This window comes from Ricinus communis, chromosome 1 (assembly GCF_019578655.1).
Source record: "Ricinus communis isolate WT05 ecotype wild-type chromosome 1, ASM1957865v1, whole genome shotgun sequence".
In the NCBI taxonomy this organism is placed as follows: Eukaryota; Viridiplantae; Streptophyta; class Magnoliopsida; order Malpighiales; family Euphorbiaceae; genus Ricinus; species Ricinus communis.
The window spans coordinates 4,597,814-4,625,101 of record NC_063256.1 but is presented as its reverse complement, the minus strand read 5'-3'; the positions used below and the strand labels follow the sequence as shown (position 1 = coordinate 4,625,101).

At 32.3% G+C, this 27,288-nt stretch overlaps 3 protein-coding genes across 7 annotated transcripts; 2 read left to right on the top strand and 1 right to left on the bottom strand.

Moving 5' to 3' along the window:
* Window positions 1-1,940: 1,940 nt before the first annotated feature.
* On the top strand, window positions 1,941-6,128 carry LOC8287015 (hypersensitive-induced response protein 2). 3 transcript variants are annotated; one of them, XM_015719815.3, is made up of 6 exons: window positions 1,941-2,083; window positions 3,555-3,746; window positions 3,945-4,065; window positions 4,747-4,838; window positions 4,927-5,023; window positions 5,453-6,128. In XM_015719815.3, exons 2-6 carry the CDS (start codon window positions 3,558-3,560, stop codon window positions 5,809-5,811), a joined length of 858 nt encoding a protein of 285 aa, XP_015575301.1. In that variant the 5' UTR covers window positions 1,941-2,083; window positions 3,555-3,557; the 3' UTR covers window positions 5,812-6,128. The 3 variants fall into 3 exon arrangements, with proteins under 3 accessions (XP_015575301.1, XP_002520136.1, XP_015575302.1); XM_002520090.4 differs by having other exon boundaries at window positions 1,999-2,255; XM_015719816.3 differs by lacking the exon at window positions 1,941-2,083 and adding an exon at window positions 2,692-2,746.
* Window positions 6,129-9,206: 3,078 nt separating this feature from the next.
* On the bottom strand, window positions 9,207-12,086 carry LOC8287014 (mitochondrial outer membrane protein porin of 36 kDa). The gene is made up of 6 exons (XM_002520089.4): window positions 11,874-12,086; window positions 11,683-11,750; window positions 11,280-11,390; window positions 10,519-10,605; window positions 10,130-10,338; window positions 9,207-9,813 (listed from the first exon to the last, which is right to left on the bottom strand). The coding sequence occupies exons 1-6, from the start codon at window positions 11,920-11,922 to the stop codon at window positions 9,507-9,509; spliced, it is 831 nt and encodes a 276-aa protein (XP_002520135.2). The 5' UTR covers window positions 11,923-12,086; the 3' UTR covers window positions 9,207-9,506.
* A 5,148-nt stretch (window positions 12,087-17,234) lies between these two features.
* LOC8287013 (alpha-amylase 3, chloroplastic) lies at window positions 17,235-26,651 on the top strand. Of its 3 annotated transcripts, XM_002520088.4 has the most exons (13): window positions 17,246-17,756; window positions 18,236-18,369; window positions 18,520-18,574; window positions 18,658-18,771; window positions 18,876-18,996; window positions 19,615-19,964; window positions 20,520-21,181; window positions 21,529-21,718; window positions 22,941-23,047; window positions 23,604-23,853; window positions 24,806-24,928; window positions 25,442-25,609; window positions 26,028-26,651. In XM_002520088.4, exons 1-13 carry the CDS (start codon window positions 17,484-17,486, stop codon window positions 26,181-26,183), a joined length of 2,703 nt encoding a protein of 900 aa, XP_002520134.1. In that variant the 5' UTR covers window positions 17,246-17,483; the 3' UTR covers window positions 26,184-26,651. The 3 variants fall into 3 exon arrangements, 1 of the variants encoding a protein (XP_002520134.1); XR_001535296.3 differs by lacking the exons at window positions 25,442-25,609; window positions 26,028-26,651 and adding an exon at window positions 24,067-24,349 and having other exon boundaries at window positions 17,235-17,756; window positions 23,604-23,968; window positions 24,806-24,899; XR_007215271.1 differs by lacking the exons at window positions 25,442-25,609; window positions 26,028-26,651 and having other exon boundaries at window positions 17,235-17,756; window positions 23,604-23,968; window positions 24,806-24,899.
* The last annotated feature ends 637 nt before the right edge of the window (window positions 26,652-27,288 follow it).

The following is a 27,288-nucleotide window of genomic DNA, read 5'->3' as shown; positions in this document are numbered from 1 at the left end:
ATAAGAGTCCTTATCCAATCTGTTATTCTGTTTAAATAAAATTAAAATAATTAAAAGGATATAAAGGAACAATAAAATTGATTATGGTAGCTTTGTATATAAAGTAAGAAATTATAAGGTTGAGTTACTGATATGATGAGAATAAGATTATCAGATTCAAATTAATGTGTCACTATCTGCAATAGCAATTAAAAAAACAGACGTTAATTATTTATATGGCTATAATATTAATTCATGAAGCACTAACTCATAGACTTTTCCAAACTTTGAATTATTGGTGTTCCACAAACTATTCAAAACTCTCTCACGCAACTGCCTAACAAGTATTTGGCAACTCGGGGAAGACTTCGCTAAGTCAGGTGGCTCCAGTAAAGAAGTGCACTATAATATGATATATGAGTTATCCATCTCTGTCTATTTACTAAACTTGATAAATATTTTTTAATTTTAAATAATATATAATTATATAATATTAAAATATAAAACATACACATTAAATAAAATTATATATTATCTAATTTGTAAATATTTTTAATTATATACTAATATATAATATTATTTATTAAATATAGTGTTTACGTTATTAAAATTTATTATCATCAAACATACATAATTAAAAAAAAATCATCCAATATCTTTTATTATATCTAATCAAGTATTAAATTAATTTTATCTATTTAAAAATTTGTTGTAGTTGGAAAAGAAAAATCAACTATCAAGACCCTACCACTTGAAAACTTACGATGAATATAAATCTTCTTTTTTTTTTTCTGTCCTTTTCTACTTTTCTAATTGGACCACTGTTCCATCATTCTCAATGAAAGTAAGATATGAAATTATCTGTTCATGATTTTATAGGCCAACCATTTTCAATTTACAAATTAAGCCACATACTCAGTTTTATATTGTGATGCTAAATTCTGCTTTATATATCTTAGTTAGTAAGTATCCATATAGCAATATTTAAAATATATATATAAATAGAAATGGCAGTTTAAAATATAGTTATTTTTAAGATGGTTTGATGTCTCTGTATATGTGGAGAAAAGAAGAAAATGTCAAAGCCAAAATGGAATAAGTAATCCGATTTGTTTATACGTTGATGTAAAGTTTTCGGGAGAAGAAGTGAGAGATAATAATAATCAATAATCTACTTAAAATGGACTTATTATATTATTTCATAATGTTATTAACTTATGGTTGAGAAGAAAATTAATTATTAAATGCTATTTTTAGGACAAAGAGCTAATAGCTTACAGGATCGAAATGTACAGGAACATCATATATTTTTCAAATTAAATAATAAAATTATATTTCAATTAAATCTATAGTAATTTATCTTTATTAACTGATAATTTATTTACATTTAAATTCATTTTATATCAATTAGTTCTTTATGTAAATAATTATCATTTAAAAATTTTGTTAATAGTTAAATAACAACAATATTTATATTTATAGCATTTAGAATTAAAAATTAACCAATAAAAATTAAATTCAATTGTATACTAAATATTTTGGTTAATAACCAAAATCAAATAAATAATATTAATTACGATATTCTTAACTATTATAAATTATTATATAATTTATATTATAAAAGAGTAATATAAGATTAGTAAAATTTTAGAAAATAATTTAAGTTATCAGTTATTAATTATCATTATTAATTATCTGTCATCTTCTAAAAATTTTTATAACGAAATTTTAAGTCTATGTTCATTTTTTTGTTACAGAGGATATATATAAAAATTAATTTTTTAAAATAATTTAGAAATTATGTTTTTTATTTAAATCTAAAAAGGAAAAATAGTTTTTAAATATATTAATATTATTTTTTATTTTCTAGATAATTACTATTATTCTATTTTATTTATAATAAAAAAATATTCAATAAAACAAAAATTACATTTCAACACCAATCAAAATGAGGAATTAATTATTTATATTTAATAAAAATACATACAGGAAGTATTCTTTTGTATGCTCTCAGATTCCTGACCAAAGAGGCCCCGTTGAAGCGACCAAAACTGATTAAAGAACAAAGAGCACGGCTTTGTTAATTCCATCTGAAACGGAAAACGTATTTCTCGCTCGTCACCTTTTCCTAGAAATTACAATTCCTTGCAATCGAGTTTTCTCCTCCTCCTCTCCACTATATGTATATATATACATGTGTATAGAATTCTCCCTCACTTTCGTCTTCTTATCTCCGTGTTTGCGTTTTAGTGCTTTTTCGCTTTTAATCTAAACAGGTGAGCAAAGAAACTGTGCTAGTGAAGTATGGTTTCGATTTGCTCAAAACTAGGGTTCCGAAGTTTTACAGTTCTATCATATTGTTTCTGGATCTATTTTTGAATTTTTTTTGCGATTTTTGTTATTTAATATAAATGAGATGTTTTTCTAAAAATCATTGTACATGTGTAATTTCTAATAATCATTTTGTTGTTTTTTCTTTTTAGAAAAGAAAGGGACTGAGATATTTTGCAAGATTTTTAATTCTTGACTACTCACAGCGTTGAAATTTTGTTCTCTTATTTAGTTATATTCGTATTTTGTTTGTGGATATGCATTTATCTTGTTACTGTGTAGATGTGAGTATCTGCATAGGGAATGCCATAAAAACCGAGTTGCTTTCACATTATTAATTTTACACTTATATATAAAGAACTAAAGGTCTTGTTGTCCTTTGTCTGTGTTTTTACTGCCTATTAGTACATAGCTGTTTTTGGGTTTTCGATTATAGGTTTTGCCGTTTCCTTTCCTTTGAAATTGTAACCTTATAACTTAGTTCTTGTCATCTACATGGTAGCTGTTACTTTGACATCTGATGAATGATTATACTGGCGTTAATTTTGACTGATATATTTAAATTTGCAGCCAGTGGTTTTGGGTGGTTCTGCAAATTTTTTATATGCCAATTAAATTGCTTAGAGATCATCATTTGTATTATTTTATTGATTGTATTGTTTTGTCAGAGCTGGTGGTTGGTATGCACTAGCAATTATGCACTTCTATATAATGTTGTTAGGTGCGCTTCCATTTCTTTTTCCCTTTAAAGGTTAATGTTGGATAAGTGATCTGACCTCTTAGCGAGTTGAGTTTACCTAGGTCAGGTGAGGTTGAGAATTACTTGTTAGGAAATATGTTTTTGTTTTAGAAAGTACAGTTTGCTACCTAGAATGACCATGAGCATTCAGAAATTGGATACTGGTGATTTCTGAAAATGTTTTTTTAACGTGGTCATTTTCTGTGCTTATAGATCAAGATATTGGTGATTATCTCTCTTTTTAGTCACTGTCCTTCTGTGTTTTCCCTGATGGGAAGTCAATTCTTCTTTTGAGACCTTTTGGTTTTTCCAAAAGTTATGGAAGAATGTATTCGATATGTTTGTGCATCTGCTCTCTGAATACTGCTGCAGTTTTTCTTTTTCTTTTTCAATCTTTTCTGGTTTTTATATGATTGACCTTCCATAAAGGATAATCATGATGTTTATATAAATATTCAGAATTCTCAGCAGCTTATTACTGATTTTATGTACTTCTTTTGATCAGAAAATGGGACAAGCCCTAGGATGTGTTCAAGTGGACCAGTCAACAGTTGCTATCAAGGAAACCTTTGGGAAATTTGATGATGTGCTTGAACCTGGTTGTCATTGTTTGCCTTGGTGTTTGGGAAGCCAGTTAGCTGGTCACCTCTCTTTACGTGTGCAGCAGCTTGATGTTCGATGTGAAACCAAAACCAAGGTTTGTTCACCAATATAACCAAACTAAGAAATTAGCAGGAAATTCCGCATCAGTTGATATATTTGCATGGTATAGGAGCTGTTCAATTTAGATAAAATAACAAGTGTTACGAGCACAGAATAATTCTTTTGTTGTACTTTTATCCACTGAAACTGAAGTGCCACTATCAGCTTTTCTGACTCTTGTTTGTATTTTCAGGACAATGTGTTCGTTACTGTGGTTGCTTCTATTCAATACCGAGCACTGGCAGAAAAGGCTGCAGATGCATTTTATAAGCTCAGTAATACCAGAGCACAGATCCAAGCCTATGTATTTGATGGTATGAAAGTTTAATTAGTCTGAGATGTTATGAAAAATTGAAGAACTCTATTAGTTTTCCCAGTTCCTCTCTCTCAGATATTAAGTTGTAGCTAATTTACTCTATTTCCTATATTATCACATCTGACCTCCCACTATCAAAGTTCAGTATTTTAGCTGTTGTGTTATGCCGTATAAGGAAATTCTATTCAAATTTCTTAACTATTCCATTTGGTAGAAGTTGTACAATGTTATTATCTTAGGCTATTTATCTCCTTACATGTTTGCTTTATGGTTTATAATATTCAGATGTAAGATAATGGTGTCCTTTCAAAAATTAAATTGGTTATTAGAAAATGAACTATTAAATTGTTTTGGTTTATTTATGCCCTGTTTTTGTTGGAAAAGTGGCAACGCTTAAGATGATGCAATTTTTTCCCCTTCTACTGGGATGGGAGTGGGTTCCTTTCTGTTCTGATAGTGTCTAATATATTTTAGCGAATATTTTATTAGAAATATTTATCCTTTTTCTTGGTAAAATATAAAATGTCATAATACAGGGGGTTGAGGGCGTAGGATGGAACTGGGAATGGTAGTTCCTTTGAATTTTGAGTTGTAGGATTTTCATATTCTTGAGTTCCTTTAGTTTTGCTAGTAGTTTGTGTTTTCTCAACTTTACTCATGTTGCACCTTACTTCTTTAGTTATTCGGGCAAGTGTTCCAAAGTTGGACTTGGATTCAGCCTTTGAACAAAAGAATGATATAGCAAAAGCTGTGGAAAATGAGCTTGAAAAGGTACTACTCTATATACCTCATTTGATTTGAAATTAATATAAGACCCCATTTTCCCTAGTGTTTCTCTTATATAGTTTTTGTAATTTAGGCCATGTCACATTACGGATTTGAGATAGTTCAGACTCTTATTGTGGATATTGAGCCAGATGAGCATGTGAAGAGGGCAATGAACGAGATTAATGCAGGTTAATCATTAGTGTTTTGCTTATCTTAAACTTTTTCTGTGAGAGTTTGCCTGGCGTAATTACAGTGATTCATGTATCTGATATTTGTCGAGGAAGTTGATTAATCTGGTTTCCATCTTAGACCTTTTTATTATGGTTAAAGGAGTAAACGTGACATAGGCGTAATATGACCTGATTGGCCACTTTGAGCCAACCAATATTTTTAGTCTTAAAAGACTTGGAAGTCCATGTTTTCAATATTCTTTTTTGGAAGTGCATTCTCCAGAAAAGAGGTCCAAGTATAGTCAAATTTCAGTTTGTCTAGACTCTTGGATATAATTGTTCTTAATTGTGACTAACATTGACTAGACTCTTGGATATAATTGTTCTTAATTGTGACTAACATTGACTAGACTCTTGGATATAATTGTTCTTAATTGTGACCAACAGCTGCTAGAATGAGGGTGGCTGCCAGTGAAAAAGCCGAAGCAGAGAAGATATTGCAGATTAAGCGAGCTGAGGGAGATGCAGAGTCAAAATATCTGGCAGGTCTTGGTATAGCTAGGCAGCGCCAGGCCATCGTAGATGGGCTGAGAGACAGTGTTCTAGCTTTCTCCGAGAATGTACCAGGGACCAGTTCGAAGGATGTCATGGACATGGTTCTGGTGACACAGTACTTTGATACCATGAAGGAGATTGGTGCATCCTCAAAATCCAGCTCTGTCTTCATTCCTCATGGACCCGGTGCTGTGAGAGATATTGCCACACAGATCAGGGATGGTCTGCTTCAGGCCAACTCGACTCGGTAGAATCTAAATTTTGTGAAGCAGTACTGTAGAGGGTTTTCTTCCACTTTTATAAAGTACAGCTAGGCCCTGGGTTCATTTCCTTTCCTTGGTGCATTTTCTTCGTTTGAAGGAAATTCTGGGGGAGGGGAGAAGTCCCAGGTGTCTTTTAAGTAAATAATCAATATGTATGCTTGGTAGAATTAGTAATGAACTTGGTCAGTGTTGATAATCATAGAATTAATTTTGGTGCTAAAGATATTTTGAGGATGTTGATTGTGTATATGATGGATGATTTGGGTTTTCGAAATATTTGAGTCCTTAAATTTGATAAGATGTAACTATGAGTATCCCGTTTGGTGGTTCTTCTGCTTGTGCTGTATGCGTAGTTGATACTCTCACCTTTCCTTGGTGTTTGCAAATGATTTTTTCAGTTGTCTCTAACCTTTTAATTACTATATAAAATTCTTCAACATCTTAAGTAATAACTTATAGAGCAAACTACGTTTCTGCCTCCTTAGTTTTAACTATATTAATATTACTGTATCTCTTGTGTTGAAAAAAATCGTACTGGTTCATAAGTTTTAATTTGGTTAATTATTTAGTTTTTAGGATTAATCAATAAAATTTTAAAAGTTTACAGTTAATCCTTGAACAAAATTTTAAATCAAATTACTCGGAAAATCATTCAAATCAAAGCCTCTGGTTAACTAATTAAGCATCACAGATTTCAAGTTGGCCAAAAAAGCAGAGAGGAAAAGATTAATACAAGTACGAAAAGTCTGAACATGAAGCATGGAAATGAATGATCAGGTCCAAGCTATGCTACACACTCCTCCAAAGATGGCTGCAGATGCACAGATCCAACTGCTGTGGAGTCACTAGAGTCGTCCTCGCCAATAAAATCTTATTGGTCACAGACAAAGGTCGAGAAATCCTTCCAAATTACCAGCACAGAAAAGGGACAAAGGGTCAAATAACTCCCATAACTTGTGCCGATGGGTCAAATAGATCTAATTTCATTTTTTTCTAACGATTAGACCCACAATTTCTATTTAAGGATGAAATGACTCCAAAACAAGCAAGTGCATTACGCATTCTTAAAAGAGAGAGTGACTGGTTTTTTTAATAAAAAACATAGAGAAAGAAAATAAAGTAAAAAATTAGAAAATAATTTGCAAGTAAAAGGACAAAACAAATCAAACACTGTCGATTCTTTTTCTTCGGTAAATCCAAATCAAGCATACTCTTTCTTTGTATTCCATGTATATCATTTTCCTTCCAATGGTATTCACCAAATTTTCATCATCAATGTACCGAGTTTGAGCTTCAATTTCCTCATCAATTGAAACTTCCTCAGGTTTTACTGATTTACAAAAAAATTAAATGTTTTATAGCTGGGTTAGTGACTTTGAAGACAATGGTGGTGGTGTCAGTTGGTGCTAATGAATTACGATTGTGCTGGGTTTTAAGAAATTAGTCCTTTTTCAATATGATTTTTTTTTTTTTTTTTTTGTATTTGATAGTTTTTCAATTTGATGGGCTTCGTAATATGATTCTCATGGCAGAGGTAGAGAATGAACTGGGTTTCAACGTCGAAGATCTTATGGGTTTCATTTTCTTTAACTACACCACCTTTAACGAAGGCAACTATGACTTTTATTAATCAATACATCAATTGGGTGTGTTTGTGATTATATAGTGTTTATGATTCTGAATCTTTTTGCAGTTTTGGTAACGGTTATGGTGATTAAATGACGATGATGTTGTAGCAGTTTCGGTGATGGTGGAGAGGTGAGGTGGTAGTAGTAGCTGCGGTACTGGTGGTAGTGGCGATGCTGGTGGTATTGGGTATAACTGAAAGTGGAAAGTAATGATGGAGGCGACACTGGTGATGGTGGCGATGCTGGTGAGTGATGGTGGCCAAATTGGTGGTTGAGCGATGGTGAGTGGTGGCTGGAAGCGATGATGAATGGTGGCAGTAGATTAGTTGAATATGATTTATTTATTTATTAGAAAAATATAAAAACAATAGAAGATTGAGCTTTTCATTTTAACAAATTATTTATATAATCTTGATTTAGTTAATTAATTCTAGAGGGAATTTGTTTTACACCCACCTCACCTAGTATAATTTTGAATTAATTTGGCTCTTAAACAAAAATTGTTGTATTTTAAAAGAAAAATTTACCCAACATCTCTAGAATGAAAATTCCTATTTTTGTTTATAAAAAAATCTTTCCCTTTAGGCTTGTAAAAAGTTTTATAGGGTATTGGACTTGCATGCATAAGAATTGAACCAAAAATTCAATTCAAATGTAAATTTTTGAAATTTCTCTGTGTAAAATGAACTTGCATCTAATCTAACTCAGTTTTTAATATATTTTTATTTATATTTACCTTACTTTAAAATATTTATTTTTAGCTTAATAATTTTTAATAATTCAATCACCTAATTTTTTGTTATTTTTTTACTATAAAATTCAATTAGTGGATAGAATATCTATTAAATAATTTTATGAATATTGTATTATAACTTATAATCCTAGCCCTATAAATATCAATTTTCTACTAAGTTTTTGATGCACAATTTTCTTACTCTTCCTTTTTTTCTTCTCTACTGAATTAACTACTAATTTGTTTGTATTATATCTGAGAAATTACTAAAATAAATCCTATTACATCCTGAGAGATTAATAAAATAAATCAATCCTTAACAACAATGCCACGCCTCAAGCTCCATCAAAACTCGTTTTTATCTAACAAAATAGTGAGCATGTTTGTTAGAAAAGTTGAGTCCCCTTGACACAAGTTTAGGGGGCAAGCTGGGACAAAGGTTTGCTTTGCGAAGAGTGGGTGAACGGTGGTGGAGGCTAGGTGCATGCGAGTACACGCACCAAAGCAAATTGGCATGAAGTCCGCCTCAGGTTTTCTTTTTAGATTTAATAGTTGGAGTACCGATACAAGTTATAAACATCTAACAAGTATAATACAATACAAATATAAACCATATAAAACGTGTACCCTCAAATTCAGCCTTTTAAACTAGTCGACCATTTCCAACCCAAATCATCTTGAGCAGATTAAGTTAAAAATTATGTGAACCTTTTTAGGTCGATTTGAGTAACTCATAAATCAGCTTAGCTCAATTATACGATGCAGTACCAAAAGAGGAAGCCTTGGTAAATAACAAAAATACCCTGTAATTTCAATCGATGTGGTCACCGCTGTAGAAGCAGATCAACCAACAAATAGAGAATTAACCTTGCGGCCGTCCAAGTTATCTTTCAGTTTTAACCATGCTGCTCTACGGAGAATCATACAATCACACTTCCATCACCAACCAAGGTACAATGAACATTTAGGCATTACCGTACCAACAAATTTCACCCCTTCATACTCGAGAATAAAAACAACACTGGGGAAAAAATATATCATGTGCAATAATTTACTGAAGGCATGTATACCCTCTATCAAGGCCAGAAGCAAAATCTAAGAGAACAAATTAAAGATGGTTCGTTCCACCAACTACAATTATTTTCTACACTCTTCAGCACCAAAGTAGTGAGACCAAATATAACCGCAGAAACAGATAGGATATTCATTTAAAACCAAAGGATGTAACTAGAAAAAAATGTAACCAAAAAAGGGATGCCATTTTTCCTCACATTATTGCTCTCCTCAATCTTCCAGTCACCCAAAATGAAAGTTTACTTAATCTATGGCTTCAGTGCCAAAGCCAAGCCAATCTTAGCACTCTTTTCAATTGCCCTTGTGTCTACTTCTCCAGAGATGGTGAAAAGAGACTTGGGGCGCCATTCATGCTGGATGAGAGCACTTGCTTTGCCATAGCTGTTCACCCGAGCCTTCACTGTGGTCAAGGGGTCAAGTGCATGCTGTGTGCCAAAAGTCAGTGTATTCTCATTGCTTGAGAAACTATGGGTCAGCTCTGCACCAACAGCTGTGTTGGTCAGTGGGCTCACAATGTGGTAATAGGAAGCATTAAGAGTATCCCCTTTGTCATTCCTGCAATTAATTTCACAAAAAAGAGTGAAATAATTGAAACTTCAAAAAAAAGGGCAACCAGATGAACCAAAAAGATGCAAAAAAACATAAAATCCAATATTTGATTGAAAAAGCTCTAATTTTATGTTCTTAAATAAAATCAGATTAAAAGAACTAAACCAGACTCCAGACACATCAAAAGTATTCAAAGAAGCTCACACTAGATGTTTATACTAGTAGAATTCGATCACCAGTGAAAAGGATGAATCAATATGCCTGTGTGCTGACATAATAATAGTGGCTTTTATTTGCTGGTTTCGCAGAAGGAATTACTCACAATGTCAAGGAAGCAATGAGGTCAGCGTTGCTATAACTCAATCCTGCATTCAATTTGGTGAAGTTCCCACTGGCAGTATCAAATGAGAGATCAGTCCCAAGAGCAACAGCACTGCTCCCAATCACACCTGAGAAGTTAACAATGGGGTTTGCAGTCAACCCAATGCTAGTGCTTATCCCTGCATGCTCATGCTGGTACTGGAGTTCCACCTGTTAAAAAATCACAAGTCAGACAACAAAGAAAGAAATGAACAACTATAGTTCGCCCCCTCTTCCTACTCCTCTTTGGTTCAATCATAAGCCTCATAAATCAGATGTAGACTGCCAATGAATCACAGCATCTGGCAAGCTATTTTCCATATATCAATATTAACACAAGTGGCTCCTTACCTTGCCAGATCTCTGATCAGGAATTTTGAAGCTAAAGATCGTCTTGAGTCCAGGAGCAGGCTCATCCACGGTGATGGTTGTGGAAACCTACAGATATATAGATACCCTATTAGTTGAGCAATCAAAGTTAAAAACAGAAACAGCATTAAACAGCATGCACTGCATGATACAGCATAATTTGAATTAGTAATGAAACAAATGCGCGAAGGAATTCCAATATCTTGGTATATAGTGAAAGAGCTAGATTGCATCCAGCTCAACAAATGGAGTGCTTTTACTCAAGACATTGCAATTATCATCTTACTGTTGTATATCCAGAATGACAATCAAAATATTACTTACTATAGCTTGATACTGTACAAGAACGCATACAAATGAAAAACAATAAAAAAATAAAAAAAAAAGAAGCATGCATTTTTAAATTATGTAATGCAGTTGGAACTATAGCGACAAGATCCATCACTGTAACTTGTATTACAACTTCTTGCATTACAATTCCACAAAATTTTGTCATAAGATGTCAGAAGTTATGATTACAGAATTTAATCATGAATAGTATTCCAGTACAAGTTAAAGTAAAATTAATTTGATCTGTAGCATAAGAATCACAAGTTCATACTTAACTATGCTATAGGGCACAAAACCACAAAGGTTTACATAAATATTTGAATCTTAATGCCTAATAGCAGCAACGAACAATATTCAACTAACCATTAGCACAAATAACTATGAGATATCAAAGAGCTTATTTTCCAACTTACATTAGAGCTAGTATCAACTTTAATATCAGTTGTGATATTCTTGTTCTTCAGCTGGCTGGTTATATCCCCCAAATAAATCTCACCTTTCTTAATTCCAGTTGAAGTGATTGCCTGAAACAGAAATGAAGTATAAACGTCATGCAGTCAATCATTGTACTATAAGCATGTAAAACGTTAAATTTCCAAACACAAAAAGCAGCGGCAGTAGCCAAACAAATAAAGTTGAGAACTACGGCTTAAAAAAATGTTTAAACAATTTCAAGACCTTATATTTATCCTGTTGAACTTTCGACTAATTATGTAAACAATTTCCAGCTATAAAATAAAAGGAGTATAAATGTTCTTTCGATTTCTTTCATTTTCTTACCAACCAAACAGGGAACATAAAATATAGGAAACTTACGACTCCAGTTGAAGTGTAGGTAGTGACGGTGAACTTATGGTCGCCCTGGTAATCCTTGTAAAGAAGATCTGTAATAAGAAGTTCTCAACAATCAAAGCGCACTTGGAAACGGCAAATAGCAGATTAACCAAACGGAAAAAAAAAAAAAAAAAGCAGAGAATCAAGTCAGCTAAAAACGCTAATAGAGTTACCTCTGGCTTTCTTGCCAATATCAGTGTAGAGGCCAGGACCTTTCCCCATGATTGTTTCCCGAGCAAATGAGAAGAGGAAAATGAAGGAAATTTCCGCCTGTGGAGTATTCCAGAGTCTTCAAATTGAGCGAAGAAAGAGAAAACCCTAAATATTAATTTTTGTTTGACGATTCTATATTGTGAGGTGTGGTTTGGACCGTTGGATCTTGTCAAGGGAAGATATGCGCTTTGCTGGCCGTTGATTCTTACTTGACAAGAGGTGGGGGTTTGTTGTGACCTTGAGAATCGGGACAGGGTATGCTTGGGCATATCCGGCTTTGCGGTTGTTTTTTTATATTATTTATTCATTAACTTTTTAAATTTGTGTACAATAATATTTATAGGCCCTTGAGCTAAAAAATATATATATATTTCTAGGCTAAAATATTCTTTCCTTCCTTGAAAATGATGTACTAATATCACGGAAGTCCTTAATTTGAGATTTATAATACTAAATCATTTTACAGGGTTTTGGGTTAAAAATTTTAAATTTTATAATATTTATTTATAAATCTAAAATATTTATTTTTTATATAAAATAAAGAATTAATTTATTATTTTATATATTTAAATTTATATAGAATTAAACTAAACTAAATTTTAATAAAATGAATAAAATATTTTAAATAAATTTTATACTAATTTTATTAATATATTTTATTTTATTCAATTTTAATATTTTTATTTTATTTTTTATATATTTTTTAAATAAAATAATTTTTTTATAAATACCAACCGAGCATTGCATTATAATTTTAATTTTATTATCATAGAAACCACTATATGACTTTTAAACAAAAAGTACCAAGTAACTAATATATAAATTAAATTAAATTTTAAAACTCATTAGATATAAGATTGGATCTAAAAGTAAAGAGACTGCAAATATATAGAGTAATTTATTTTATAACCAAATAACATATTCTCTCTAACCAATCAATACCCTTCTTTTTTCTTTCTCTATTTTTAGATTAGATAATCTCCATATTTGGATTACTTATTGATGGAAGATGAAATAATTAACAAAGAATTAATAACACTCTTAATCACTCTCTTACTTTTTTGAGTTTATTTTATTCTTTAACACTTAAATTGAAATTTTGAAACAAAATATAAATAAAAAGAATCCGTTATAGTAATTAAATCAAAAATTAATATATATATATATATATATATATATATATATATATATATATATAAAAGCATTCCACTCATTGTCCACATCGCGCTTAGCTTTTGATAAATTGGTATTAAAATTTTGCTATTTATATTCAAATAGTACCAATTTTTTTAATTAATATCACACCCATTATTTTTATTTTAATTGATGGTAGCTAATCTTTTATGGCGGCTGAAAGTTCACCTAAGCATTACACTAATTAACACATCAACAAAAAAATCATCAAAATCCCAATAGGTAACATTAATTGAAACAAAAACAATGTATGTGGTATTAAAAGGAAACAAGTTGAAAAATTGGTACTATTTGGATATAAATGGCAAAATTTTGATACCAACAGGATTATTTATCCAAAGTCAAGTACGATGGACGATGATTAGAATCCTGATGTGGAGTTATGTTCTCTACGTTATAAGAAATTGAACAGATCTCAATAGGGTCTGTTACCTGTAATATAAATTAAAATTTTATTATAAAAAAAGAAAAAAATCAAAGTGTTAGTATCAATTAAAAATATAGGTAAATTTTTAGTACCGCAGGACTATTTACTCTCATAGCAATGTCATTCATTAAGAGTCCACAATCACCAACAATTCATCATAAAAAAAAAAAGGTATAGTCGAGCAGCTAAAGATCATAAACAAACGCTTATTGAGAGGCAATCCAGTTTATTTATTTATTTTTAATTTAATTTAATTAGATTTTATTTAGCTTTTTAATTTATTAATTGATTTGTATGTATATGATTTTATTTTGTAGATATAAGGAAGGAGATCTCGAAACTTTTGTACTCATATAAGGATTACCTTGATACGACAATCTTCCCATATGTTTATAGCATCTATTGGCTTTTTAGTTTAAGATTTTATGTTCATTGAATACCCACCCTTATCTATGTCGGAAGAGAAAGGTTGGTGTTCATATTTGTATTTATTAAAGTAATTCATAAATAAACGACAACTATAAATAAAAATGCACAACAAAATTTTGAATGTTAAGAAATGAGTATCTTATTTTATATACCACATTCTATTTCATTTTCAACAAATAAAATAAAGATAGGTTACATGACTCGACACATGTTTTTATTTTGCATACCCGTACTATGGAAAAAATATGAGCAATAGAGCACTTAAAGGTATGATTGGTACTGATTTAATTAAGTTTCATATTTAAATATTTAATTTTCATTTTATTTTTATTTCTAATATTATATTAACGTAATAACTTCATATTCTAATTATACAAAGAATTCTATCTTCAAAAAAACATAAATTATTATATTTTTAATACATTCTTATTGTATTTATAAAATATTGTAAATATTATTAAACAATTCAAATAAATATATTTTATTCATTCTTATTGTCTAAATCACGATAAATAAATATTCTTATCTTATTAATAATTATTCATTCTTTTCTATTAATTTATGTTACATTGTTATTTACAACAAGAAATTTAATATAGTTGCATAGTATATAAGTTGACCACTAATTATATAAATAGAAAATAAGATATTGAGTTTTCAAATTTCTTAAAAAGAAAAGAAAAGATATTGAAATTCTACTCAATTTATTTTGAGGATACAATACCTTTCTCCAGTGTGCCTACAAATAAAAATAGAAACATAAACTTTTCAAAAATATTCTAAATTCAATAAAAATATCAGTTTTAATGTATAATTTTTTAAAATATAATATGATTATTTTTTTAATTTTTCTTTAGTTATTTTTTGGTTATTTTATCAAACGACGACTAAATAAAAACTAAAAAACAACTTATACTATATTTTTAAAAAAGAGAGTTAAAAAACTGTATTTTAATAAAAATACATGGATATTCTTGTAATTTTTTATTATATCTATTGGAGGGATGCTGACCATTTTTCTAAAAGAAATTTTAAAAATAATTTAAAATTAATAATAAATATCGTTTTTATTGTGTAACATTACAAAAATACCTATATAAAAATATAGGTATTTTTGTAATTTTTGCTAGCTGTAAGTTCAATCCAAGAATTTTGGGCCTGGGCCGACGGAATCACAATACGACACTAAGCAGCATTCTGATTTCACCGTGTTTGCATTGGTTCCGAGTTTTCAATTTTTAATATTTATTTTCTTTTCAGAAAAAATTGATTTCATTTGGAACAATTATTAGTGGTCCTTAAACAGTCATGGGGTTAAAGTTTCACTGATTCAAATTTATTTTCTATATATAATAAATTTAAGATAAAGGCATATCTTCTGTTTACAGATAAAAGATATAGCTAATAAAGAAAATCATTCAAACCTACCTAAATTTAAGATAAATTTTAACTAAATCTAATTAAATCTACAATAGACTCAGTGTACCTAAAACTTTATTATATATTAAAATTAATCAAAATGCACTAACTACACTAATCAATTTACATATCTCAATAAATCTGTTACATCCAATCGAAGAAAGTTCAACATAAAATTCATGGATTAACAAAATGGTCCTAAAATAAATAAATAAATTATATTATAATAATACATAATCCATGTCTTAATAAATTGACATATGTTTATGATACACTATTCATAGTTTTAATAAATTGACAAATCATGGGACACTATTTGAAAACTATCTTGTACTCATGCATACTGCCCAACTCTCTCCCTGTCTTTTTAGCCAATGTGAACATTCTTTGGGATGCTATTGGCCATCTTTGAATGGTGGCAACAACCTTTCTTCTTCTTCTTATCTGCTAGTAGATTTTTCTATTTCTGCAGATATTTTGCGTTTTTCTTTTTAAAATCACCCAAAAAGAAAATGTTTGAATCTGTTAGTTTGGAGGCTTCTTAACTGTTTTAGAGGGAAAATTTAAAAAGGAGGTTAAACTTATCAATAATATATATTAAAATAAAAAAATAAAAAATATATTAAATACCTATATAAAAATATAGGTATTTTTGTAATTTTTGCTAGCTGTAAGTTCAATCCAAGAATTTTGGGCCTGGGCCGACGGAATCACAGTACGACACTAAGCAGCATTCTGATTTCACCGTGTTTGCATTGGTTAAATATCTTACTATTTTCAAAGAGATAATTTTATAAAAATAATGTTGGTCGTATTAAGTGGGCAAATATGAATTGGCTATATATTTATAAAGTAATAGTTAAAAGATGTCATATATTAAATTAATAAAATTTAAAGATGAGTCACTATTTTTTTTCTTACGAATGGCTTTATTAAAAGGTAATTTTTTTTTTTTTTGTCTTTTTTCATTTTAACAATCAGTCGTAAAAAAATTAATGACTTCTGCAGGATGAAAACCTTAAAACCAAGATTAGGAACTAAACTCTCTTACTGTGAACTGGAATGGAGGATAATTCTTTGAGAATACAATACAAGTTAAGGCAAAGCCTTTCAATATTTAATGACATGGGTCATAGGCATACCGTATCTATGGAGTTGGAATTGATGCTGTATGATGGGCAAACTGCCTGAGTTCACATGCAAATGTTTTGGAAATCAGAATTCCAACTATTATTTGGGGAGTTTTTTTAAAGCCTTGTGATTCACGCAAAGATGATGAGGATTACCCACATCCCGAGGTCCACATATCCTATTTTTCTTTAAAAATTTAAACATGTACTTACTACCACAATTTCTTTGCTTTTAGCTATTCGCCTTACAATGGTACTTGTATATAAAGTTTAAGTATGATTTCTACTTAGTAATTTGTAAACGAGTTTTGTCCTTTCCACCATGCATTAAATTGATCTAATTTAATGCTTACAAAGAGTGTTTGGTAGGTTGTTGAAAAATTAGATATATATATATCCACACACATGGGATGGGATGGGATGGGATGGGATGGGATGAGTGCAAGAAAAATTATGTTGGCGCCGATTAATCATTATTACATGGTCATATGTTACTAAAAAAAGAAAAGAAAACACAAACATTTTGGATGATTTGAGTATATAAATAGATATTAATTTTTTACTTTCTTTTTTTGTCATTATAAAATACGTATTAAAACAAAAAAAATAAATATCTTTAAGATAATGCATTATCTTAAATTAATAGTTTTATGTGAAAGTATCTTTAAGGTAATATTATAGATTAGTACTCCTTTAAGATTTGGATACGATTGTGGAGTTTGATAAGATCAAAAAGCGAAATGGAAAACCTTTTGGAGAAAGGGAAAACATTTATCGGACACAAAAAAAGTGGAAATTATATAAAAAGAAAATTTAGAAAAAAAAAAAAAAAGGAAATATCCAGTGACCACTGGCCACTCCAAACACTCTTATAAATATCCGCAAAAATTTCTGTTTATTTGTTTCGTTCCGTCATTCTCTTTCCTCTCACACGCACATCACCGTAAACAGAAAACAAAAAGACCGATGTTATGTCGACGCTTACCGTAGAGCCGCTTCTCCGATTTTCCGGTAGAGAAAAATCGTTGCCTATCGGTTCTAGGAAGATCCTGAAACCTTCTTCTTTGAATTTCTCTAAAAAGCTTCTCCTCTCTAATGGCTCCAGCTTCTGCAACTTCAAGCGCTCTCCTCCTCTCTCTCACACAGTCCGAGCTAGCTCCACCACCGATACGGCTCTTATCGAAACGTTTAAATCGGCTGATGTTTTATTTAAGGAGACCTTTTCTCTCTCTCGAACTGAAACGGTTTTTCACTTGTTCTATAGCTTCCTCTATACGTATTCGTATCTTTTATTTACACATATTATATACACGTAAAATACATGCTCCTGTACATATTCATTTATTTCTATGTATTTATTGACGTTCTGCTTTTTATTTATTTACTTAAGACGGAGGAACTTTGAAAGTTGAGATTTGAAATTTGATTGGATCAGTTTGGTTGCTTGTTTTATTTTAATCTTTAGACTGAGGCAACAATAAAAGTGCATAATTCAATTGAGTTAAATTCTATTTAGTCAATCCTAATGTTTGGAAATCTCATAGTTGCCAGAATTTAATTCTTTCATCTTATAGAAAAAAAAGCATTTTGAAGAAATGAAAACATGCAAAAAATGACATGAGTTTGCAAGAATCCAATGAACTGTTACACATGATTTATTACAAACAAGCCCATAATCTTGCATATGTTGTTGATGCTTTATCTGTTTGGCTTGGAATCATAGATTGAGGGAAAGATTTTCGTGAGATTAGATAAGGAGGAGAAAGATCAACAACGTTGGCAGCTTAGCGTAGGATGTAGCCTTCCAGGGAAATGGATTCTTCATTGGGGAGTTTCTTATGTGGGCGACGTCGGCAGGTTTCTAAAATCCGCTTTGGTTGTTTCCTTATTTTTGAATTTGATCCTCATAAGACATGTAAAAGGGGCATTCTACTTGCTTTTCTTATGAGTTTTTTTTTTTTCTTTTTTTCTTTTTAATGTGATAATGCAATGTTTTGAATCTCGCAGTGAATGGGATCAACCTCCTAAGAATATGAGACCACGTGGATCTATTTCCATAAAGGTAATACCTATGGCTTCTAATATGCGAGCCATGAGCCCACTTTTGTATTCCAAGCACAAGCATTAAGCATATATGTTTTTCAGGACTACGCAATAGAGACACCATTGGAGAAATCATCGGAGGCAGATATGTTTTATGAAGTGAAGATTGATTTAGATCCCAACAGTTCAATCGCAGCTATAAATTTTGTATTAAAGGTTTTGATTTCAACATTTAGCACTTCAGCTAGCTAGCTTTTGCGTTTGATAAACTAATTATTTAACATATTTCTCTTCTTCCCACTGTGATAATTGTGTTACAGGATGAAGAAACAGGAGCTTGGTATCAGCATAAAGGAAGAGATTTCAAGGTGCCTCTTGTGGACTACCTTCTCGAAGGTGGAAATGTAGTTGGAGCAAAGAGAGGCTTCAGTATCTGGCCAGGTTGTAGAAATCATTGCTTTATGTGGTTTACAACCTTCTGATTTCTTTTTCTATTTTTCATCCTGCATCTGTTTCCAGTTATTAATGTTTGGTGTGCAATCATGCTTCTAGACAAGTCTATTATAATACATTTGGGAGGGGACGTCCCTAATCCGATGTATTACTTGAATGCAGTCCTACACATTTGCATGACCATTAGAGTGTGTTAAAGAGAGCCATACTCTGAATGTAGGCCAGCAATCAAATGGTGAATAGAGTCGGTGCAAATGGATAAATGTGGTCAGTGGCTTCTAATTTGGATTTACGTTCTGTTAGGTTTATGGTTTTCTATTTTGTTTCATAATATTAAGGTCTGAAACGTAATTTTTTCCCAGCACCTCTTTCTATTGAATTAGCTGAATTTTGGTATTATTTGAAATAAACGTGGACAGCTGAATTAGCTAGCAAAATCGCGGTTAAGTTGTAGATCCAACTCAAATTACTATTATGAGTTGTACATGTGGGTCATTAATATCTGGTTTATGTTTCTTGCTTGTTCCTCCTTATAGTCTTTCCATCCTTCTTCATTTTATATTTAACTGTTAATTGACAGCCTCTTAACCCTTCTCATAATTTTAGGGTCTCTCCTTTCTAACATGCTTCTCAAAACTGAAACGCTTCCTTCTAAAGATGAAGATAACAACAGTGAGACCAAAGATGTGAAACAAGACAGTGGACAGCTAAAAGGTTTCTATGAAGAGCAGCCTATTACTAAACAAGTTACCATTCAAAACTCAGCTACTGTATCAGTTACTAAGTGCCCTAAGACAGCCAAGTATCTTCTTTATTTAGAAACTGATCTACCTGGAGAAGTTGTTCTTCACTGGGGAGTTTGCAGAGATGATGCTAAAAACTGGGAAATTCCTTCTAGCCCACATCCACCAGAAACAACTGTGTTTAAGAACAAGGCTTTGCAGACTATGTTACAGGTATAGAACATACATGTTTTCTGAATTATTTGGGACAATGGAGATAAGGTCATTGTGGATGTCCGTGATGTGATACTTATTTGTTAAATATTCATCAAGTGTGTAAGCTTCTTTTGGATACAGTAAAGTTCTAAGCTAGTTAAAGCTCAAATGTTTTCACTTCTGAAACCCTTTCAGGGTCCAGCCAAAATTGCAATTATTCATCTGGAAATTTTTTCAAAAGGACTGGTTATATATTTGGATGTATGCATTTTACTAAGGGGTTGAGGACATTTTCTGAACCTGTCTGCATACAGTCTGAAAGATCTTATACATTCCAATGTGGCCTTCTGTGGGATCTGGTTGAAGGCATTTTTTTGCATATAACTGATTATGCTATACTTATACACTTATATGCTCTGATCATTCTTTTGCATATAAGCATTGTACATATATGCTCTGATCTACGCTTCAGACTCGGTGCCTTAATGGTGTTATTTAAGAAAAGGTATTCAAACAATTTGCTTTAACAATAACTGTTAATTTCTTCATTTACCGGGGTCTCCTTCTCTGCAGCCAAATGATGGTGGAAATGGATGCTCGGGATTGTTTAGTTTAGATGAAGAATTTGCTGGCTTTCTTTTTGTTCTGAAGTTAAATGAGGGCACTTGGTTGAAATGTAAGGGTAATGACTTCTATGTCCCCCTCTCAACTTCAAGTAGCTTGCCTACTCAACCTGGACAGGGGCAATCTGAAGGCGTACTAGCATCTGGGAAAGATGCTGAAGGAAATGAAGAAGTTTCTCGTACTGCATATACTGATGAGATAATTGATGAAATAAGGAACTTAGTAAATGGCATTTCCTCTGAGAAGGTTCGTCAGACAAAGACAAAAGAAGCACAGGAAAGCATTCTTCAAGAAATTGAGAAGTTGGCTGCTGAAGCCTACAGTATCTTCAGAAGCTCCATTCCTACCTTCACTGAGGAATCTGTTCTAGAATCTGAGGTAGAAAAGGCTCCTCCTGCTAAAATTTGCTCAGGGACAGGGACAGGGCATGAAATATTGCTCCAAGGTTTTAACTGGGAATCAAATAAATCTGGAAGATGGCACATGGAACTCAAAGAAAAAGCTGCAGAAATATCTTCACTTGGATTCACTGTGATTTGGTTGCCCCCGCCAACAGAATCTGTGTCACCAGAAGGTTACATGCCAAAGGATTTATATAATTTGAATTCCAGGTACTTGGATATGAATTTATAAAATGCATAATAATTTTTTCATGATCTTCATCAAAATATATTTTAGCTTGGGTTTTCATAGAAACCCAAGCTGATGCATGTTATTTGGAACCTTTTATTTAGCCTTTTTCATTTTACTTGCTTGATGTATGCCCTTTTCTACTTGACAAGGAGCTTCTTACTTCTGTTCATAAATTTTGTTGTTTATCATTCTCTAAGAAATATGGTAGGTCTTCTTTAAATCACCTTTTTCTTTTTTTTTTTTGTTTCTATTCTATATGAATTGGTGATGGTCACTATCATCATTTGGTGAATACCATTTCACCTCTGTGGCATATATGTATCAGATACGGAAGTATTGATGAACTGAAGGATCTTGTGAAGAGCCTCCATCGAGTGGGTCTTAAAGTTCTTGGAGATGCTGTCTTAAACCACCGTTGTGCACACTTCCAGAATCAAAATGGTGTATGGAATATATTTGGGGGTCGCTTAAATTGGGATGACCGGGCCATTGTTGCAGATGATCCACATTTCCAGGTTCGTAAGATTTTGATTTTTAATATTCGGCATCTATTTCTTTTGCTGAATTAAGAATATAGTATCATATGGTTCTAGAATGCATGATATTACATGCATGTTATAATCTTGGGGCTTGAGTGTGAAAATATTGTCATTTCTTTGTATATAAATACTGCTCCTTGGTCCTTGCAATTTTATTCTTTTACTTACTGCATTAAAAGAAAAAGAATATAGAGATACATCACAGTATACTTTCACTAATAAACAAAACATTTGTTTGAGTATTTTAACTTCAACTGGCCTACAGTAGTTTACTGCTCATCCATTATGCTCTATAACTTGACATGTTAACTGCCTTCCTAAAATCTTGGACACGTAGGTAAAATAAAAAAGACATGCATCGTACTGAGTGCTCATGAAATGCTGTAGCTCATAGTAGTGTCTTAATGTGGCTCACTTGTTTAGCAGTATTAACGTTTCCAGAATGCTATATGTTGCTCTCAATGGCCAGATTTTGTGTGACAGGGCAAAATTCCTGATCTGGCCCAGTCTAACATCCTTATTCATGAATTTCATCGGAAAAGGAACTTTTATGATGATTTCTCATTGAACTTCTCCACTGCTCTGATAATTCTTCAGTTCACCTTTCTTTTCAATTAAAATACTTTATCTGGAGATTTATCCTAATGCTAATCCATTGTTGTTTGGGCATCTCCTTCAATCTTTGCATATGTTTCGAGGGTGCCTTTTGTTGACACTTTGTTGGCTACAACTTGAGGAATACCATCCTAATTATGTTTCATTGTCTTGTTTGACAAGATTAGTTGAGGTTGTGGCAAGAATATGTAACTTTCAGATCCTGATTGTATCATCCCGAGTCATCTTCCAAACCAAATTAGTGAATGAGGAAGAAAATGAATGCCTGAATGGCCCAATATAATAAGCATGCTGTTGCAATGTCAATCCTCTAGCAACATGAACACTGTATGCCAAAACAATATAGAACTTCGACTTGACAAACAATAGCAGTTATTTGGCTGAGTTGTACTTTATTTGCATCAAGAAGAAAACTTTGTTTTACTGGATTGATCATTGCAAATGTGCATGTCCTGTCCTTTTTCTGCAAATGTAGTGACCATGCAGCTTTTAGGCGTGCTTTTTTGTACCTGAACTCGATGGGAGGTATGAATGCATATACTGTATTTTGGGATGCATATAATCAGTTATTTCTATCATACAGGGTAGAGGCAGCAAAAGTAGTGGAGATAATTTTCATGCTGCGCCAAACATTGATCATTCACAAGACTTTGTGAGGCAGGATCTAAAAGAATGGTTATGCTGGCTAAGGTGATCTCATTTTCTTCATATTATCTGTCAAGCAAAGCCTTATTACATTCAATTGGAATCAAAACTGAACTTATTTTCAGAACGAAGCATTCTGGAGTCATCTTCGAATCATTATTCCATTTGGTCATATAGCAGTACCATTTATTACATGTAAAAGTATAAGCAGGGATGCTGCATGAGCATCCTGTTTGAAAAGATGATCAGTTATTTGTTTCAAATCAATTGGGTAATGGTCTATGTTCTGCTGCATGAGTTCAGATCTCCTTAGTTTCCATGGCATGTGTCTAAAACAGTTCTCCATAGCTCTAAGTAAAATAGTTAATCTGGATTCTCATGAGTTTGCTATACTTTGAACTGTCATGTTTTCTTAGCGGTTCATGAAAATATTCTACTGGATGATCTGTAGAACCTTGTTGACCCTGGATTTCTTACCTGTGTCAATTTAATTTGCTGCAGATGTTTATACTAAAATCCCACACATTGACTTTTTCTGTATTACAACTCTTGTACATTATCAAATTACAACTACTGAGTTTTCTGGTTACATATGATGCAGAGATGAAATTGGATATAATGGATGGAGGCTTGATTTTGTCAGAGGATTTTGGGGTGGTTATGTCAAGGACTACATGGAGGCAACTGAACCTTATTTCGCTGTTGGTGAGTACTGGGATTCCCTCAGTTATACATATGGTGAAATGGATCACAATCAAGATGCTCATCGGCAGAGAATAATTGATTGGATCAATGCTACCAATGGAACTGCTGGTGCATTTGATGTTACCACAAAGGGGATCCTTCATTCAGTAAGTGCTCATCCAGATCGTCTTAAAATTATTTATACTCAGGAAACATGCCTGTTATAGAAAGCATCTGACAGGTCAATCCAGCACGTATTTGACTGCTGTCTCTGGATTCAAGGTAGCTGGGTTATACTTGCCATTGAAAATTGAATTAGTTTTTTCGCTTAACATTGTATTTGTTTTCGGTTTATAATTTATGTTTCTTCTCCTTTGTAGTTTGTTCTATATGAAGCTTTACAGAGATTATCACAGCATTTCAAAATTTAATATTATTTTAAGCTGTGCCCTATCGTCTGTGGGCATTCCTTTGGAAACAGAATGACTTATGTATTGATATAAAGAATGCCTTGCTGAATTAAGATGGAGGATGAGCTTCCAAATCTCTGATGACAAACCGGTTGGATAATAACCGAGTGCATTCATAGGAAGATGGAAGTTCACTAGGATGGTTTCGTCATGTCTTAACATGGACCTAGGGATGAATTGTGCAGAAGACTGAGTAGGTTCTGGTTCATTTACTAATTTGGTATTTCAACATTCATTTGAAAGTCTGGCCCTTAATTGAGCTGAATGAAGGAGAAGGATATGTTTGACTGATGTTTGGGGTTTACATTTAGTATCTCCTTAATTATATGATAATGTTACAAATTGGCCTGGATGGAGTGATGTCGATAAGGTTTCATGTAGTTTGTAACTAATGCTTCATTATTTAGGATAATACCACAAAATGAGTTTTTACAAGTACTGCTAGAATCATTATGTTCACTCTTCTGAAATCTAAGAGTGATTACATTGTTAACCATGAATGATTTAGATGAAGCATGAAACCCAAATTTTATCTCATAACCAGTGTTGTTTTCTCTAGCTGCAACTTCCTTTTCTCTTCCTTTTATTTATTCCAAACACTTTCAGGGTGGAGTAAATTATGCTTACAGCATTAAATTCTTTTGTATAGGCACTGGACAGGTGTGAGTACTGGCGGTTGTCGGATCAGAAGGGAAAGCCTCCTGGAGTCGTGGGATGGTGGCCATCTCGTGCTGTTACCTTCATAGAGAATCACGATACTGGTTCTACTCAGGTTTAAACTTCTTAACTTATGATTCTTCTTCTGTCTGGAATTATTGCTTGAAAGTATCAATAGGACTAACTGTAGCGGGGTAAAAACTAAGCAATCTGTTCCCTATCTGTTTTACTTCATGTCTTTGAAATCTCCAAATCTTCAGTCAGTTTCAGTGTCAGCTCCAAATGGGTTAAATGATTTTATAGGATAATTGCTTTTGCTGCTACTATTATCCAAATAGGAGCTAGCAAATGGAGAACAGGTGGGAGAGAGTAGAGAGGATGAAGGAGGGGCAGAGAAAATGTAATTAGTAAATAGGTCTATATTGAGGATTTTGAAGGCACCAAAAAGCAAAGTGAATTGCATTGGCAATATGGGAATGTTGTCCAGTACCGATACTGCATTCTGAAGGAGAGAGGGCAGTGTTTTTGTTATAATGGAAAAGAATGTCCAGCCTTTATTTGTTGCTGCAATCACTGGTTGATATTATGACACTTTTATGTGACTGATTTGTACTCTTTCTTCCTCAAGGGTCACTGGAGATTTCCTAATGGAAAGGAGATGCAAGGATATGCTTACATCTTGACCCATCCAGGAACGCCGACTGTTTTCTATGACCACATCTTCTCTCATTATCGGTCTGAAATTGCATCTCTTATCTCTCTCAGAAAGAGGAATGAAATCCACTGCCGGAGTTCAGTAAGTATTAGAATAGATCTGTCTATTTTCCATTTAGTTTTTGGTATGTTGGATTGTGCTGGAGTGAAGTTACTTGAATCATAAGTCATAAGTTTGCAATCTATGACAAGACTGGCAAAATAGAAAAAGAAAAGGAAAGCATAGGTCTTGCATTTTCCACTTTCTAAGCGAAAAGGAAATTGATAGCATAATGCGAATTCATTTCTGTATGGGGCTATGTGCCACATTTTTGTTCTTCCCCATTTTCTTTCTTATTACTTCCCAAACCAATTTGTACATTCTCAATAGTAAGAAGGATAAGCCAATCTTAACTGTTTTTATAATGAATAAATTCTCATCTGTAGAAGAAAGAGGAAAAAAAAACATTAACAGTAAAAGATCGAATTACTGATTGCCTACCTTGGTTTGTTTGTTTAAGGTTAAAATTACGAAGGCAGAAAGGGACGTGTATGCAGCCATCATAGAGGAGAAAGTGGCAATGAAAATTGGACCAGGTCATTATGAACCTCCAAGCGGGAAAAATTGGTCCATGGCCATTGAGGGAAAAGATTACAAGGTTTGGGAAGCTTCATAATGCGGCTATGTTGATATCAAAATACATCTTGGGAGTATATAAAGGTAAAAAGTGTCCACTGTGAAGTACACACAAATTTAGTTATGAAGCAAGTTGAAGGACATTGAAGCAGGATGGCCTACAATTGAATTTGGTCATCCCATTCTTGACCTATATAATCTGCTTGGTTAAGGGCTGCACCACATTGTGGGGAATTGGCTATTGTAAAATTTACAAGGTATATATCCATCTCTAATATTCATCGGGGATATCTATTCACATTGTTGTAACCCTTAAAATAAAGCTACTGGAAAAGTACTGTACCTAGCATTTGTTCTGCAGAATTGTATAATGTAACATTGATAGCGAAGATGCTCGTGCATCTGCTGTTTTAATTGAAAACAGGAGCAAATAACTTTAAGTGGCAACTATAAGCCTTTCTCTTTCAAGCATAAATGAAATCAATATGCTCAAATTTGCTCTCTTGAATTATGCTTCATATTTGCAAATCCTTTATTATTATTTTTTTTGCACAGATAATATCATTCTGCTCGAGAATGGTAGAAAAAAAAATAGTTCTTCAATATTCTCCAACTATTTTTAAATCCTTAATCTATTGAACATCCTGAATGCATTCAGATGTTCAAATAAAATATAAATCAATAGCCTAAATCAATTTCATCTAATTTAATAGTGTAAACTAAATAAAGGCTGATAAGATTAGATAATTCACTATTTAGTTTTGAATCGAGCAATAATAACCTAAAAAGATAAAATAAAATTAAAATCTTGAGCGTTAAAATTTAAACAGAAAAAAGGAACAAATTATGTATAAACTCTGGTGGCATAATCCGGTGTATCAAATCTTAAATTTCTGAAACTTGATAATGAGTATATTAGGGCCGATAAACCGTAAGAAGAAAGAAATATGGTAAGAACATCAGCCTAGCAAACGTTTATGGTAATCACCACCAATTTTCTTTCCAAGTAACATCCCTATATACAACAAACCCACGTAACACTCGATCAAACCACTGAAAGCAATTAGTGTAGAATGAAAAAAATTACAGCTGAATCTACCTAATTAAGGAACAAATTAAGAGATTAGGATCGAGAGAAGAAGTTT

Bases quoted from the DNA above. Each gene is read 5' to 3' on its own strand.
- LOC8287015 (XM_015719815.3), top strand. From the start codon at position 3,558: ATGGGACAAGCCCTAGGATGTGTTCAAGTGGACCAGTCAACAGTTGCT. The intron at 3,747-3,944 runs GTTTGTTCACCA...TTGTATTTTCAG, and splicing joins GATGTGAAACCAAAACCAAG to GACAATGTGTTCGTTACTGT. The intron at 4,066-4,746 runs GTATGAAAGTTT...TTACTTCTTTAG, and splicing joins CCAAGCCTATGTATTTGATG to TTATTCGGGCAAGTGTTCCA.
- LOC8287014 (XM_002520089.4), bottom strand. From the start codon at position 11,922: ATGGGGAAAGGTCCTGGCCTCTACACTGATATTGGCAAGAAAGCCAGA. The intron at 10,339-10,518 runs GTAAGGAGCCAC...ATTTTTTAACAG, and splicing joins CTGATCAGAGATCTGGCAAG to GTGGAACTCCAGTACCAGCA. The intron at 9,814-10,129 runs GTGAGTAATTCC...AATTAATTGCAG, and splicing joins CTCATTGCTTCCTTGACATT to GAATGACAAAGGGGATACTC.
- LOC8287013 (XM_002520088.4), top strand. From the start codon at position 17,484: ATGTCGACGCTTACCGTAGAGCCGCTTCTCCGATTTTCCGGTAGAGAA. The intron at 17,757-18,235 runs GTTTTTCACTTG...TTGGAATCATAG, and splicing joins CTCTCTCTCGAACTGAAACG to ATTGAGGGAAAGATTTTCGT. The intron at 23,048-23,603 runs GTGATCTCATTT...CATATGATGCAG, and splicing joins GAATGGTTATGCTGGCTAAG to AGATGAAATTGGATATAATG.